Source organism: Nyctereutes procyonoides, unplaced genomic scaffold, assembly GCF_905146905.1.
Source record: "Nyctereutes procyonoides isolate TBG_1078 unplaced genomic scaffold, NYPRO_anot_genome, whole genome shotgun sequence".
NCBI lineage: Eukaryota > Metazoa > Chordata > Mammalia > Carnivora > Canidae > Nyctereutes > Nyctereutes procyonoides.
Window position 1 is genome coordinate 26,416,501 of NW_026575052.1, and position 13,135 is coordinate 26,429,635.

General features: G+C 39.1%; 1 protein-coding gene across 5 annotated transcripts in view; it reads right to left on the minus strand.

The window, feature by feature from the left end:
• PSME3IP1 (proteasome activator subunit 3 interacting protein 1) overlaps positions 1–13,135 on the minus strand; it is a 33,762-nt gene that overhangs the window by 9,962 nt on the left and 10,665 nt on the right. For all 5 annotated transcript variants that reach the window (XM_055332222.1, XM_055332224.1, XM_055332225.1 and 2 more), the window contains 4 exons: positions 12,185–12,326; positions 11,543–11,641; positions 11,030–11,152; positions 6,665–6,797 (listed from right to left, as the gene is read on the minus strand). In XM_055332222.1, the coding sequence (XP_055188197.1) occupies positions 6,665–6,797; positions 11,030–11,152; positions 11,543–11,641; positions 12,185–12,311 (482 nt within the window). In that variant the 5' untranslated portion in view covers positions 12,312–12,326. The remainder of the gene's footprint in view (positions 1–6,664; positions 6,798–11,029; positions 11,153–11,542; positions 11,642–12,184; positions 12,327–13,135) is intronic.

A 13,135-nucleotide genomic window follows, 5' to 3' on the forward strand; every position in this document is an offset into this window, starting at 1 on the left:
ATCAAGAACAGAATATATGAATCCAAACTAGTAGAAGGAAAATAACTGAACAAAAGATTTTAATATTTTAATTTTTAAAAATACAAAGAAAAATAATTTTTTAATTTAAAATCAATTTGCTAACATAGAGTATAACACCAAGTGCTCATCAAGAAAAAATATTTTTAAAAAGACAAATAACATTAAGATAACAGAAACTATATAAAAAACCCTTTAAAAAAAAATCTAAGCCTACCTATAAAAAGAGATTAACATCCTAAATTTTAAATCAGCTATTCAAGGGTGACTGGGTGACAGGCACTGAGGCGGGCACTTGACGGGATGAGCACTGGGTGTTATACTATATGTTGGCAAATCGAACTTCAATAAAAAAAAAATTATATATATATATTTTTTCAGCTATTTATAAGACATGCCAAAAAATTTAACAGAAGTAAAACAAAAACAAAAAACTTAAGACCCAGGAAGACTGAAAGGAGAAGAAAAGCAGAAGAGTTACTGAGGCAAATACTAACCAAAAAACGCTGAGCTAACTACAGAGTAGACTTTAAGACCAAGAATAGTGGCTCAGTGGTTAAGTGTCTGCCTTTGGCTCAGGTTCTGATCCCAGGGTTCTGGGATTGTGTTCTGCATCAGGCTCCCTGCAGGGAGCCTGCTTTACCCTCTGCCTGTGTCTCTGCCTCTCTCTCTGTCTCTCAAGAATAAATAAATAAAAATCTAAAAAAAAAAAAAAAAAGACCAAAAAATATTACAAGACCTAAGTAGATTAGTTTATAATGAAAAAAAGTTTAATTCACTATGAAGATATCACAATTCTAAACAGGTATGCTTCTGGGATCCCTGGGTGGCGCAGTGGTTTGGCACCTGCCTTTGGCCCAGGGCGCGATCCTGGAGACCCGGGATCGAATCCCACATCGGGCTCCCGGTGCATGGAGCCTGCTTCTCCCTCTGCCTGTGTCTCTGCCTCTCTCTCTCTCTCTCTCTGTGACTATCATAAATAAAATAAAAAAAACAGGTATGCTTCTAATTAAAGAGCTTCAAATATATATTCAACAGAATTCTTAAGAAAATTCAAGAAAACATCACTAAAATGAGAGATTTCAAAATACTCCAGTACTGACAGAGCATGCAGACAAGTATGTAGAGACACAGAAGATTTAAACAATACAATTAAAAGCTTGTTTGGTTGTACCTACATAGAACTCAGAACAATTACAAAACACGGATTCTCCTCAAGCTCACTTGGACCATTCACAAAAAAATAACCTCAGGAATAAGTCATAAAGGGAATCTAAAGGAATTTCAAAATTAGTACATATAAACCACAATGTAATTAAAGTAGAATTCAACAACAAAAGACAAATGTATCACAGACTCTTAAGACACAGCTATTATAAAGCATTAAAATGTGGGGGGAGAAGGGGCCAGAACCTTAGAACCTATGAGATACAGTTAAATTACCTCAGTATGTTTGGAAACTTTAAAAAATGTTTCTAATTTATGAGCCAAAGAAGAAATCCTAATGGCTATTTAAAAATATTTAGTTGGATGGGACGCCTGGGTGGCTCAGCAATTGAGTGCCTGTCTTCGGCCCAGGGCACAATCTGAGGGTCCTGGGATCAAGTCCCATATCCGGCTTCCTGCATGGAGCCTGCTTTTCTCTCTGTCTCTTGTGAATAAATAAAATCTTAAAAAAAAAAATTTAGTTGGCAATACAAAATTGTGTACAGTAAAAGCTGAGGAAGGCTTAAGTTTTAGGTGCCTATAATTGAAAAGCTGAAAATTAACTAGGTATCTGACACTCATTTATAACAGAAATCATAAAAGAATAAACTTGAGGGAAGTAAAGAATATCCCAAGGAAAGAAGATGGGAGAAATTAAGAAACTAGCCAAAATAAGGATAAAAGAATAATCCATCAATATTTGGGATGAAAAAGGAGATAATTATAGATACAAGAGCAATCAGAAAAATAAAAAAAATACTAATGTTAGTGAATGCATTTGAAACAAGACAAAAATGGACAAATTCCCAGAAAATATAACTAAATAAAACTGACTCAAAAAAACATGGAGAAACTTAAACAGACCTATAATCACAAATTTTAAGCAGGGATCAAAATGCTTATATAAAGAGTTCTACCAAATTTTCACAAAATAGAACATTACCATCTTACACAAATTCTTCCAGAGAACAGAAAAAGAACGCTTCCTAAATCCTTCTACAAAGCTACTTTTAACCTTCATATCAAAATCAGAAAAAAGCAAGGGGGGCGGGGGAGGAACAGACAAGTCTTACTTATGAACATAGATGTAACAATCTATACAAAATATTAGCAAACCAAATCTAGTAGAGTTAAAAATAATTATACTATAGCACAGCATAGGGAATATAGTGAAAAGACTGTAATAACATTTGGTAACTACACTTCTAGTAAGCACTGAGCAATGCAGAGAATTGTTGAATCATGCTGTAAATCTGAAACTAAAAACGCTGTATGTTAATTATACTTCAATTTAAAAAATATTTTTAAGTAACCCCAGCTTGGTAGTGAGGTATGATAACAGGAATATAACATTAGAAAAATCCTTAAACTTAATTTTTCACCATAACAGAGTAAAAAAAAAATTTTTTTTTATCAGTTCAAAGGAAGAAAAAAGTTGACAAAATTAAGCAATTTGTGGCTACAAAAAAACTCTTCTCAAACTAAGGCCATGGGATCCCTGGGTGGCGCAGTGGTTTAGCGCCTGCCTTTGGCCCAGGGCGCGATCCTGGAGACCCAGGATCGAATCCCACGTCGGGCTCCCGGTGCATGGAGCCTGCTTCTCCCTCTGCCTGTGTCTCTGCCTCTCTCTCTCTCTCTCTCTCTCTCTCTCTCTCTCTCTCTCTCTCTGTGACAATCGTAAATAAAAAAAAAAAAAAAAAAAAAAAAACTAAGGCCATAACTTCCTTAAACCTAAAAGATATCTGAAAAAACAAAAACAAGAATGATGAAAAGTTATAAATGTTCTGTCTAAAACAAGGACGTACATAGTAATTGTTCCTAACATTAAGAAAAGGTGTAAGAGAATAAAACTGTCATTATTCACAGATAGTGACTCTATATAGAAATTTCAAAAGAAAAAAAAGAAATTTCAAAAGAATCCAACGATAAAAGTTAATAAGAGTATTTAAAGAATTATTGTTAAGGTTAATAAGAGCTGAGTAGCTAGATGTAACTACTCCAAAATCAATTGCACTTATACAAACCAGCAACAAAACGAATTTAAAACATCTAGGAATAAATCTAACAAAAGATATGCACAACCTTTTGAAAAAAAAAACTATGACTTTATTGAATGACATTAAAGAAACAAATAAATGTAGATATATGCCATGTGTAGAAAAACTCACATCCATAAAGATCTGTTCTCTCCATAAATTTATCAAGCCATTTAGGAAGATTCCAAAAAACTTAATTTAGACTTAATCTAAATCTAAAATTTAAATTTATCTAAATCTAAAATTTATATGGAAGAACAAAGTGGCCAACAATAGATAAGACTTTCCTGAGAAAACTATAAGGGGACTTGTCCTGACAGATACCAAGATTTTTTATAAAGCTACAATAATTACACAGAGTGATACTGGTCTAACAGGTCCAAAGAACAGAAAACAAGGAACTCCCAAATAAACCCATATGTATCTGGAAACTCATTATAAGACAGAGGTAACACTGAACGTCACTGGGGAAAGAGAGAAATATGGAGCAAATGTTGCTAGAAAATTAGCTTCTGGAGTCCTGGGTGGCTCAGTCAGTTAAGCATCCAACTCCTGATCTCAGTTCAGGTCTTGATACCAACATTGTAAGTTCAAGACCCATGCCCAGCATGGAGCCTACTTAAAAAAGAAAAGCAAAGGGATGGACGCCTGAGTGGCTCAGCAGTTGAGTGTCTACTCAGGTCATGATCCAGGAGTTCTGGGATCGAGTCCCACATTGGGCTCCCCACCTCTCCTGGCCTATGTCTCTGCCTCTCTCTCTCTCTGTCATGAATAAATAAATAACATCTTTAAAAATAATTAAAGAACATTTTTAAAAAGAAAAAAAAAAAAACCGACCACCTTAAAATCAAATATATTTGACCATCTTAAAATTAATTAATGAAAGTAAAAACAAAAACTATAAACTCTGGGGGGAAAAGTCAGGACCATATTTAAAAAAAAAAACAAACATATGAACCCTCAAGAAAAATACAAATAACCCAGTAGAAAAATGGCAAAATATAGGAGACCTTCCGCATAACAGGACACATGAATGGCAAATCATCATATAAAATATGTCAACTACCTTTTTTAAAAAAAAAAAAAAAAGATTTTATTTATTTATTCATGAGCGACACAGAGGCAGAGACATAGGCAGAGGGAGAAGCAGGCTCCTCATAGGGAGCCCAATGCGGAACTCAACCCTGGAACCCTGGGATCACAACCGCTGAGCCACCCAAGTGCCCTAGGACCTGGGTTTTAAATTTTAGTTCTAATTAATTTAAACTTAGATAGCCACAGGTGGCCAAGATAGCAGAGCTCTGGAGAAACATTTGCACATAGGTAACAAAGCATGCCCTAGACCTCTGGACATCATTTGTCACAGTTCAAATATGCAACTACAAGAGAATGGACACATTTTGGTATCTCATATAAGGCACCATTATAAAACAGGGAAAATGAACTTATTACAGCTATATATACATGAATACACAAAATTGTTTCAATAACAGGAACATTTTGACTAAAAAACCAAATTCATATATTATATACAGAATGAAATCATTTTTATAAAGTTCAAAACCAAGCAAGCTATTATACTGTTCATGGACACCTATATAGGTAGCCAAAACCAAACCAAACACCAACAACACTGCTCCCTGCTCCCCGCCCTGCCACATACACACACCCCAAAACTACTAAAAGACATGCAGAAGAATGATAAAGCAGATTTGAGAGCATGGGGCGAGGATGGCAGGGCAGGGAGAGGGAGCACAGAGGTAGGCTGTCATGTTGATCATGCCCTAGGCACATGCCAGGTATCAGACCTGTTTCTTTCACAAGTACCAGAATCATCCGTACAACTTGAAAAATTAGACTCCAAGACCTCACTTCAAACTTAATGAACCAGAATTAGTGAGAGGCCTAGAATCCACATTAACAAACTCCCAAGTGATTCTAATAAACTCAGGTCTGGGTGGATGAAGAACTCCTGCTCCAGGAGACTCATTTAGCATCTTGCCACACACAAAAAAAAACAATAAATGATGATCTAATAAAAGGTGAGCTAAGGACTAAGGAAAGAGTTATAACATCCATTTTGCTAGCAGCTAGACATTGCCGAGAACTGCCCACCTATAGAGCCCTTTCTTGCTGAAGTCCAGTAAAACTGACCCAGGACCAAATTCTAAGACACTGGGCCAGGTATGAAAGCTGCTGTGAAAACTTGAACAGAGGAGGCTGGATGGCTCAGTTAAGCATCTGACTTGATTTCGGCTCAGGTCATATATCTCAGGGTTAAGAGATGGAGTCCACACTGGGCATGGAGCCTGCTTAACATTCTCTCTCTCTCTCTCTCTGCCTCTCCCTCTGCTCCACCTCCACCCCCCCCCTAAAAAAACTTCAAAGGAATAATTCATGGCTCAGATAGCCCTTTTCAGGTTACTGCTACTCCTCCCCTCCACTGCTAAACCATGACGACATTTTAATCTGTAAGCAATGTTCTCCGGATCATCTGCAGCAGATGGATGGTGCGCCAAACCATAAGAGTGCATCAGTGCACTCCCCTGAAAACATGTGGCTGGTTGCCAATATGCCACATTGATTTTCCTAATAGATTGCACTCAAACTTAACATTATTTCGTCCATGGTATGGTTGGTCAAACTGAAATAACCAGATTTCATCACTTTGGTGACATCTGAGGATTTAGCGAGGAGCAAACCTAAAACAGAACTTCTCAAAACCTCTAGGCACTGCTGCCACCGCACATCAATCAGCAAGGAGCCCAGTCAAGTCTGTGCAGCTGTCATAGCTTCCATGGTCTTGTGGGTCTTTGCAGCAACTGTTCTCTCTGCCAGGGATGTTCTCTTCCCCCTTGTCTGTCAAAGCCCTAGTCATCTACCTGGTCAAGATCTCACTCTAACGCCTTCCCTATCTTCCCCAAGCTGAGCTCAGAGGCCCTCTCCAGGGAATTACGGGTTTCCTCCTCCCTGCTCCCATGACACCCTACCCAAATCCTTTCACACAACTTGCTACCTCGTTTGCCTAGAAAGAGATGCTCAAATATTGACCTCCACCTCTCCTATTACTTTGTGATCTGGGACAAAGGTTCTTAGCCAATCAAATTTGTACTTTATAGACTTGTGGGAAGAGTAAGATCATTCCTGGAAAGCACGTAACACAATGCCTGCTACATGACCGGTGCCTGATGAAGAGTAGTTAGTATTATGTTGAACGAAAAATCAAAGAGACAGGGCTCAAAGGCTAGAGACACCAAATCTAGAAGGGGAGAGAGAGGTAGGACTACCAAAGAAACGTCACCAAGACTGATGCTTAGGCAACTGTTTGCTCAGGCTACCATTACCGGTGGCATTTTAGAGTACAGAGTCAGAGGGACATCCAAGTTGTGTGAGAGCTGGCTGACCTCTTATGTTTCACGGCTCCTGCCAACAGCTTTGCCTGGGAGAACTTGTTCTTGGTTTCTATGGGTTTCACAGTCACTTTCTTCTCCACCTCCTTCTTATTTTCCGGAGAAATTCCAACTTTGTTGAGATTACTGTGTTGTAGGTTAAGGGTCAGACTAGGTAAAAAGAAGAGCTATAGCAGGACAATGATAAATCAAGAGAAGACAGACATATATAATCCATTAGTACTTCAGCTCTGCCGAGTAATGTTTAGCTTATTTATATTAAAAACAATGCCCTCTTCTTTTTTCTGCCAGTCATATCCCAGCTGATTTGAAGAGAAATGAAGGTAACCACAGAGGAAGAAGGCAAATCAAACCAAATATAATACAGAGAAGCAAACTTTATTCCTTTGATTCTCTGTGAAAATCTTGAATTATGGTCAGGATAACCTTCCCAAGGATAGGGCCACAGCTTGCTGGAGAAAACAAAGATCTTAAGAAACAGAAATGCCATGGGAAAATGTGGCTTCTCTGAAAATATTTAAATATTTGCTTTTTTCGCCCAAGGGTAAAATCAAGTCTTGCAGAATGTCCTATGATATATCAAGTATCAGTGGCATTCAATCTTGGACATCACAAAGACTAACTCCTCTGCTGGTATAAGACAACACCAGAAGCACCGTAAGGCTCATTATAAATGAGAGTCCATCCCCTGTCCCAAACCTATTGAAATGAGGACCTCCAGAGGCCTAGGAAACTGTTTTCAACACCATCTTCAAGGTGATTTTAATGAGAAAACCCAGTGCATCACAAGAACCAAAACACAAACAGGAGGCCTTGGTGGCACAATCAGTTAAGCATCTGACTCTTGGTTTTAGCTCAGGTCAAGACTTTGGGGTCTCTAGATGGAGCCCCACACTGGGCTCCACACCTGCTCTGCAAGGAGCCTGCTTGAGATTCTCCCTCCCTCTGCCTCTGCCCCTCCCACTCATGCTCTGTCTCTAAAATAAATAAATATCTCTCTAAAAAATTAAAGCACAATCAGTTCACTTGTAAGATCACTTCTTGCAGACCTGACATCAATCTCTGGCTGTTAAAGTCTGTCACTTTCTTTTGTTCTCTCCACCAGCCCCTCCCCTCCCTCCATTTCATACTCTCACAACCCATTAGGCAACAGACAGAAGTGTTGGATGTGGTGCAATTCTTTATTCAAGAGGCAGCAGTGCCTTACTGGAAAAATAGTGACATCTAGTGACCAAGAAATCTAAGAAGCAGGTATTATCAGCCCAAAGGGCTGGGCAAGAGGGGTATATGGTCTTTGAACAATGGGGAAAACTGGGCACCAGAAATAAGGAAATTCTAATTCTGATCACTCTTCAGGCACTAAGTCTTGGTCATATAAGCAGCAGTTACCTTAAATATTTGCAGTATTCAATGGGGTTTATGCAAAATGCTCAGTACTATTCTGAATTTCATCAATTTAATGGTTTCAGAGTCAACATGGAAACTGATAATATGTTAACATTACATGTTTGGTTTTCTAGGAAAAAAAACGAAAAGAATCAGGTTTCATCTTTCCAGTACCGAAAGCCAGAAACCACAAGCATGCTGATTTTTACCTGCAACTCCATCATTAAAGGGTAAGTTCTTAGAATTCTTAATATTGACAAATATTTTTTCCCAAAAATGGAAAAAAAAAGATGCATGTTTTTTATAATAGTAGGACACAAACAGAAACCAACACTTCATTTTTTATTCTTTTAAAGTGGAAAAAAAGCCTCCAGCATTTTCTTTTTTGGGGAGGGGGGTAAAATATTACTTTTGATCCACAGCCAAAATATAAGCCACTTTTTCCCCCTTAGGTTCCTCTCCCCCTTAAATGCTTTAAAAAAGCAAACACATCTCAGAAATTTCAAGGAATTCATCAGATGAGACATTTTTTAAATTACATAGTTTTAACATATAATATTGCTAAATGCTGGTTTAATCTGAAGAAAACAAGAGTTCTATTGTTCATATGGGCACAAATCACAGCTTATCTGCCTTCACAAGTATCACATTATAAAATGTATCATATTATAATGATCAAGCAGAGCCAAGAACCAGCTCCTGATTTAGAGCTTCAATAAACAAACCTCTAATCCTTCAGTTCCTATCTCAACACGTCTCTGGCTACTTGCATGCCAGGATTAGTGCATTATGTATCATTGGGTTGGAAGGCTTGCTTTTCTTCAGGTTTTCTAGATGGCAGGAACTTACCAAATTTCCAACAAAAGCCAATACCCCTGGGGCCTCTCCAGTGTTGTACTGTAATGTTAGCAGGGCAGGAAAGTTTCTTTCGCCTTACTGCTGCCCTGTTCATTCTTTTCTTTGAACTGAAAACCACATTCATACCAAACCAACACTACTCCCCAGAATGCTGCTTTGGGAGACACTCTACATCTTATTTGCTAGCCTGCCAAACTAAGCACATAAAACAAGACATAATCCTAGGGATCAGTGTAATTAACATATTTCCTGGGAGGAAAAAGTCCGGTGCCTGACAATGCAATACATATATCTGCCCATCTCTACAAACATCAATGCACGCTGTTATTCTGGAGTCACCAGGGAGGGCAGTGGCGGAAGGGAGCTCCAGAAGAGTCAGCCTCAACCCTACAGTTGGGATTGAGGTGTGATTTTCCATCAATTCCAATCATAAATGCTATACCAGAATTCCACTAGGAAAACTGGGTCTGGAAGCCACATCTTTTGCTACCAGTTCAGAGCAGGTTTTGTAGCACCATGCTGCTCCCTTATCTCAACTGTTGTCAGTCACCTTAATTTAAACCAAATCCCTGGGGATCAGTCCAAATCTTCTCCTACATAGCTCTTTAAAGAAACTTACTGCATGCTCCCTGTAAAAACAAACAAAACCAACTGGCATATACATGCAGTCGCATCACCAATTGAGAGGAAAAGCTTGTTCAATCACATTAGTGAGGTTATTCAACATATAAGCCTGAAATACTCAAATAAGCCAGGAAAAAAGCTAGAGTGGCTTCATTAACCTCTCCTAGGAGTTTGTTCACATATATACTGAGAACCTACAATGTCAGGCACTAGGGAAATCAGTGGTGACCAAGTCCCTATTTTTATGCATCTTACCTTACATTCCAGCAGTAAAGAGGCAAAGAAACCAGTAAGCAAATTAAATTAAGAAAGTAAATGAAAGTTACTATTAAAAAGTGACATCATACGTAGTGACATAGTTTGGTGAAATTTTAGATGAGATGCTTAGGGAAGGTCTCTATGAGGAAGGGAGATGTGGGCTGACACCCAAGTGCTATAAAACGCCAGCCTTGTAAAATCTGGAGGCAGAGCACTCCAGGCCAAAAAACAAAACAGAGGCCTTGAAATGAAATCACAAAGCTCAGTATGAGAAGAACAGGAAGAAGGCCAGTAGGCTGGAGTATAGTAAACATGAAGGAGTTCAAGATGCAACAGGAAGGTGGGTTGGCCTATATCATGTAGGGCCTGTTAAGAATATACACTTAAGTCTAAATGCCACAGGAAGCCACTAGTGTCTTAAATAGGAAAGTGACAGGATTCCAGGTATGTTTTCAAATGTTCCTTTTGACTCTTGTCTTGAGAATACATTGTGGTAGATGCGAGCAGAAGCAGAGATCAATATCATGGTCACAGTGGTCCCAAAAGCCAGAGAAAGCTGAACTACACAGACCTGGAGAACATTCTTTTTGGAGGTAGTTTTTGGTTTGGACACCTGGGTGCAAGTTACTGAAATCAAAAAGAGCAGAAAAAAAAGACATTTGGGGGCAAGGGCAGTGTGATGAGTTGAGGGTAGGGATGTGGCACATAGAACTGAGAATTCCAACTCAGCCAAGTTTTAGGTGGGATTCAGACATGCAAGTGGAAGACAAAAAGGCAACACTGAGCCAAAGTGAAGTCATCTTTGCTGTCTTCTCTACCCTTCTGTGGTGACAGACCAGGCTACACCTCTAGGGAAGGTCTTAGTAAGGACACAGGAGAGTTGCTAAACATTTCCTTTTAAAACTCAGAAGCCAATTTCTCCCCTGGATGAGTTTACTGCATTGCCCATCTGTTTTAGAGGCTAATCCCACGAGGCAAAAATACCCTGGTACTGACTATTAGGATTTAGGCCTTTAGTTAATCCTAAAGAATCTGGACTTTCAATTGCACATGCCATGTAACCGCACAAATCACTGCCAGTTATTCAGGCATGGGAGTACCAATGTTGAAAGGGAACTCAAAGGTCACTAGGTAGGAAATCTTATTTTCTTTCGATTTGTGAAGAAACTCAAATCCATAGACATAGACAAGAAAATGGACATCATACAGATTTCTCTCAAAGTACAAAGGATATTCTATATTCCTTTAATTCTTTCAGTTCTTCTTCTCTTCGTTGCTTTTCCAGGAGTTCCTGCTGCCGAGAAACCTCATCAAGGAAGTTCGTCTCATCTTCGTCTAAGCCTCTTACCATATTTTCTGAGGAAATAATTGAACAAGGAATACTTAGCAGGCTAAAGGGAAAAGAGAGTCAAATAAGATTTTTCCTTCTTTTTTTCTTAATAAGCAGCAGATCCTTTAGAGGATTAGAAGAATTTGTAAACACCTCGGCTTTTGGAGAGGTAACAGCATAAAATCAAGGCATTTCTCTCATTACCAGACACTAGCACAGAATTAAAATGGGTATCTTGAGCTCTAAACAAAAATGTTCATTGTGCTCTAGAAGGCAGAAGGTTGTCTCTTTCCCACCAAATGAACATCTAGGGACTAGATAAGACAGTTCCATGGCCAATTGGAAAAAGTGTTGCATGAGGCAAAGTGCATCGAAAAGGCCCTGCAGGGTATGTCAGACTGTTTTCTGAAGCTTACTGAATTTGAACTGCTCCTCATACTCCTGCTGCTTCCTGTCTTTCTGTTCCTGTAGCCTTTCATATAGAGACCGAGGGTCATAAACCTCCTCTGGACATTCTGAAAGGAAGAGGGAGGGAGAAAAAGGAAGGGGGAAGAAAAGGCACATACTTTAGAATTTTTCACATTATTTTGGAATCACAAAGGATTTCAAAGATAAAGTCAAGTCTCTGCATGATCTGAGGGCAAGGATAACACAAAAATAGTACAAAGTCCACAGTTTTGCTTTGGATCTCAGAGAGGGGCCAGCAGTTCTCAAAGGCAACTACAAATGTCAATAGGGCCCATGGCCTGAGACAGTTAACTGGATTGAGGGGCAAGCCCAACCCTACACAGCAGCTACATTCTCAGTCACTCAGATCCTGCATCCACCTATATAGATGGAACAAACTGGCAGAATGTTCTGGAAGGTAAGACAGTGGAGAGTGGACAATGAGTACTCTGGTTCTGCTCCTGGCTACGAAGTCCTTACACAGGTTCTTACACTCCTCTGAGCCTCAGTCCCTGGCTCCAAAGTGAGGACATTAGTACCTACTCTGCAGGACTATTGGGAAGATTAGAGATCATTATGTTGAATGCCAAACTATAACCCCATACATATACCTTCTGGATCTTCAGGCTTTCGAACTTTCTCCCATTCTTCTTGCCTCCTTTTACGCCGTTCATCTAGTTCTGCCTCGGACACAAACCTCTTTTTGATAACAAGATTACCATCATCCCCTCCATCCATAATGGAACAATCGGCCTACAAAAAACAAATGAAACATTTCAAGTGAGAACTGCAATTAATATTCTAAAGAGAAACAAGGAGCTATAGCTCTGTCTCACCTAGCAACAGACTACCTCAAAATTCCCTTCAACCTTGAAGAAATCTTTTGAGTTGTTTAATTTATAGATCATTGGTGAAAGCGCATGATTGCATTTTTGTTAATGTATCAGGCAGTTTTATTAACATTTATGTTATTTACAAAGTCAGTGAGAGGACCTGGAATAATTCATTACATTCTGTTCCATAGTAAGTCCAACACTGCAGACACTTCTTGGTCCCTCTCTAGACAAACTGGTCTCCTGGGCATCCTATCTTTTTCCCAGATCTCATCTTCCTTTATTTCTGTGACATCTGACATTGTTTCTTCTTGAAATTCCTGTTTCAGGAACATTCCACTACCTCTATTTGCATGTTACTGTTTCCAAATATTTTCAGAATGGAGAAACTCAGGTATTCAAGGAGCCTTGGAGATGAAGTCTAGTCTGTACAAGGGATACACCTAGAGGCACACAAACCCCACACGGAGACAGTGAGACTAGAGCCCAGATCTCCCAACTTCAGGTTCAATGTCCTGTACTCTAGCCTACGCTGAGTCTTCCATCTCTTTCCTGACCTCCCGTCCTGTGAGTTACAGATCTATGCCACTGAAGAGTCTATCTTCAATTCCTCTCTTTTCTCACTGACACAATAACCTCAAACACTTTATGCATATCTTGATGCACAAGATTCTCAAATCTAGATACTTCTACCTGAATCTCTCTAGGAAGGGAGAAGGGAATAATGCC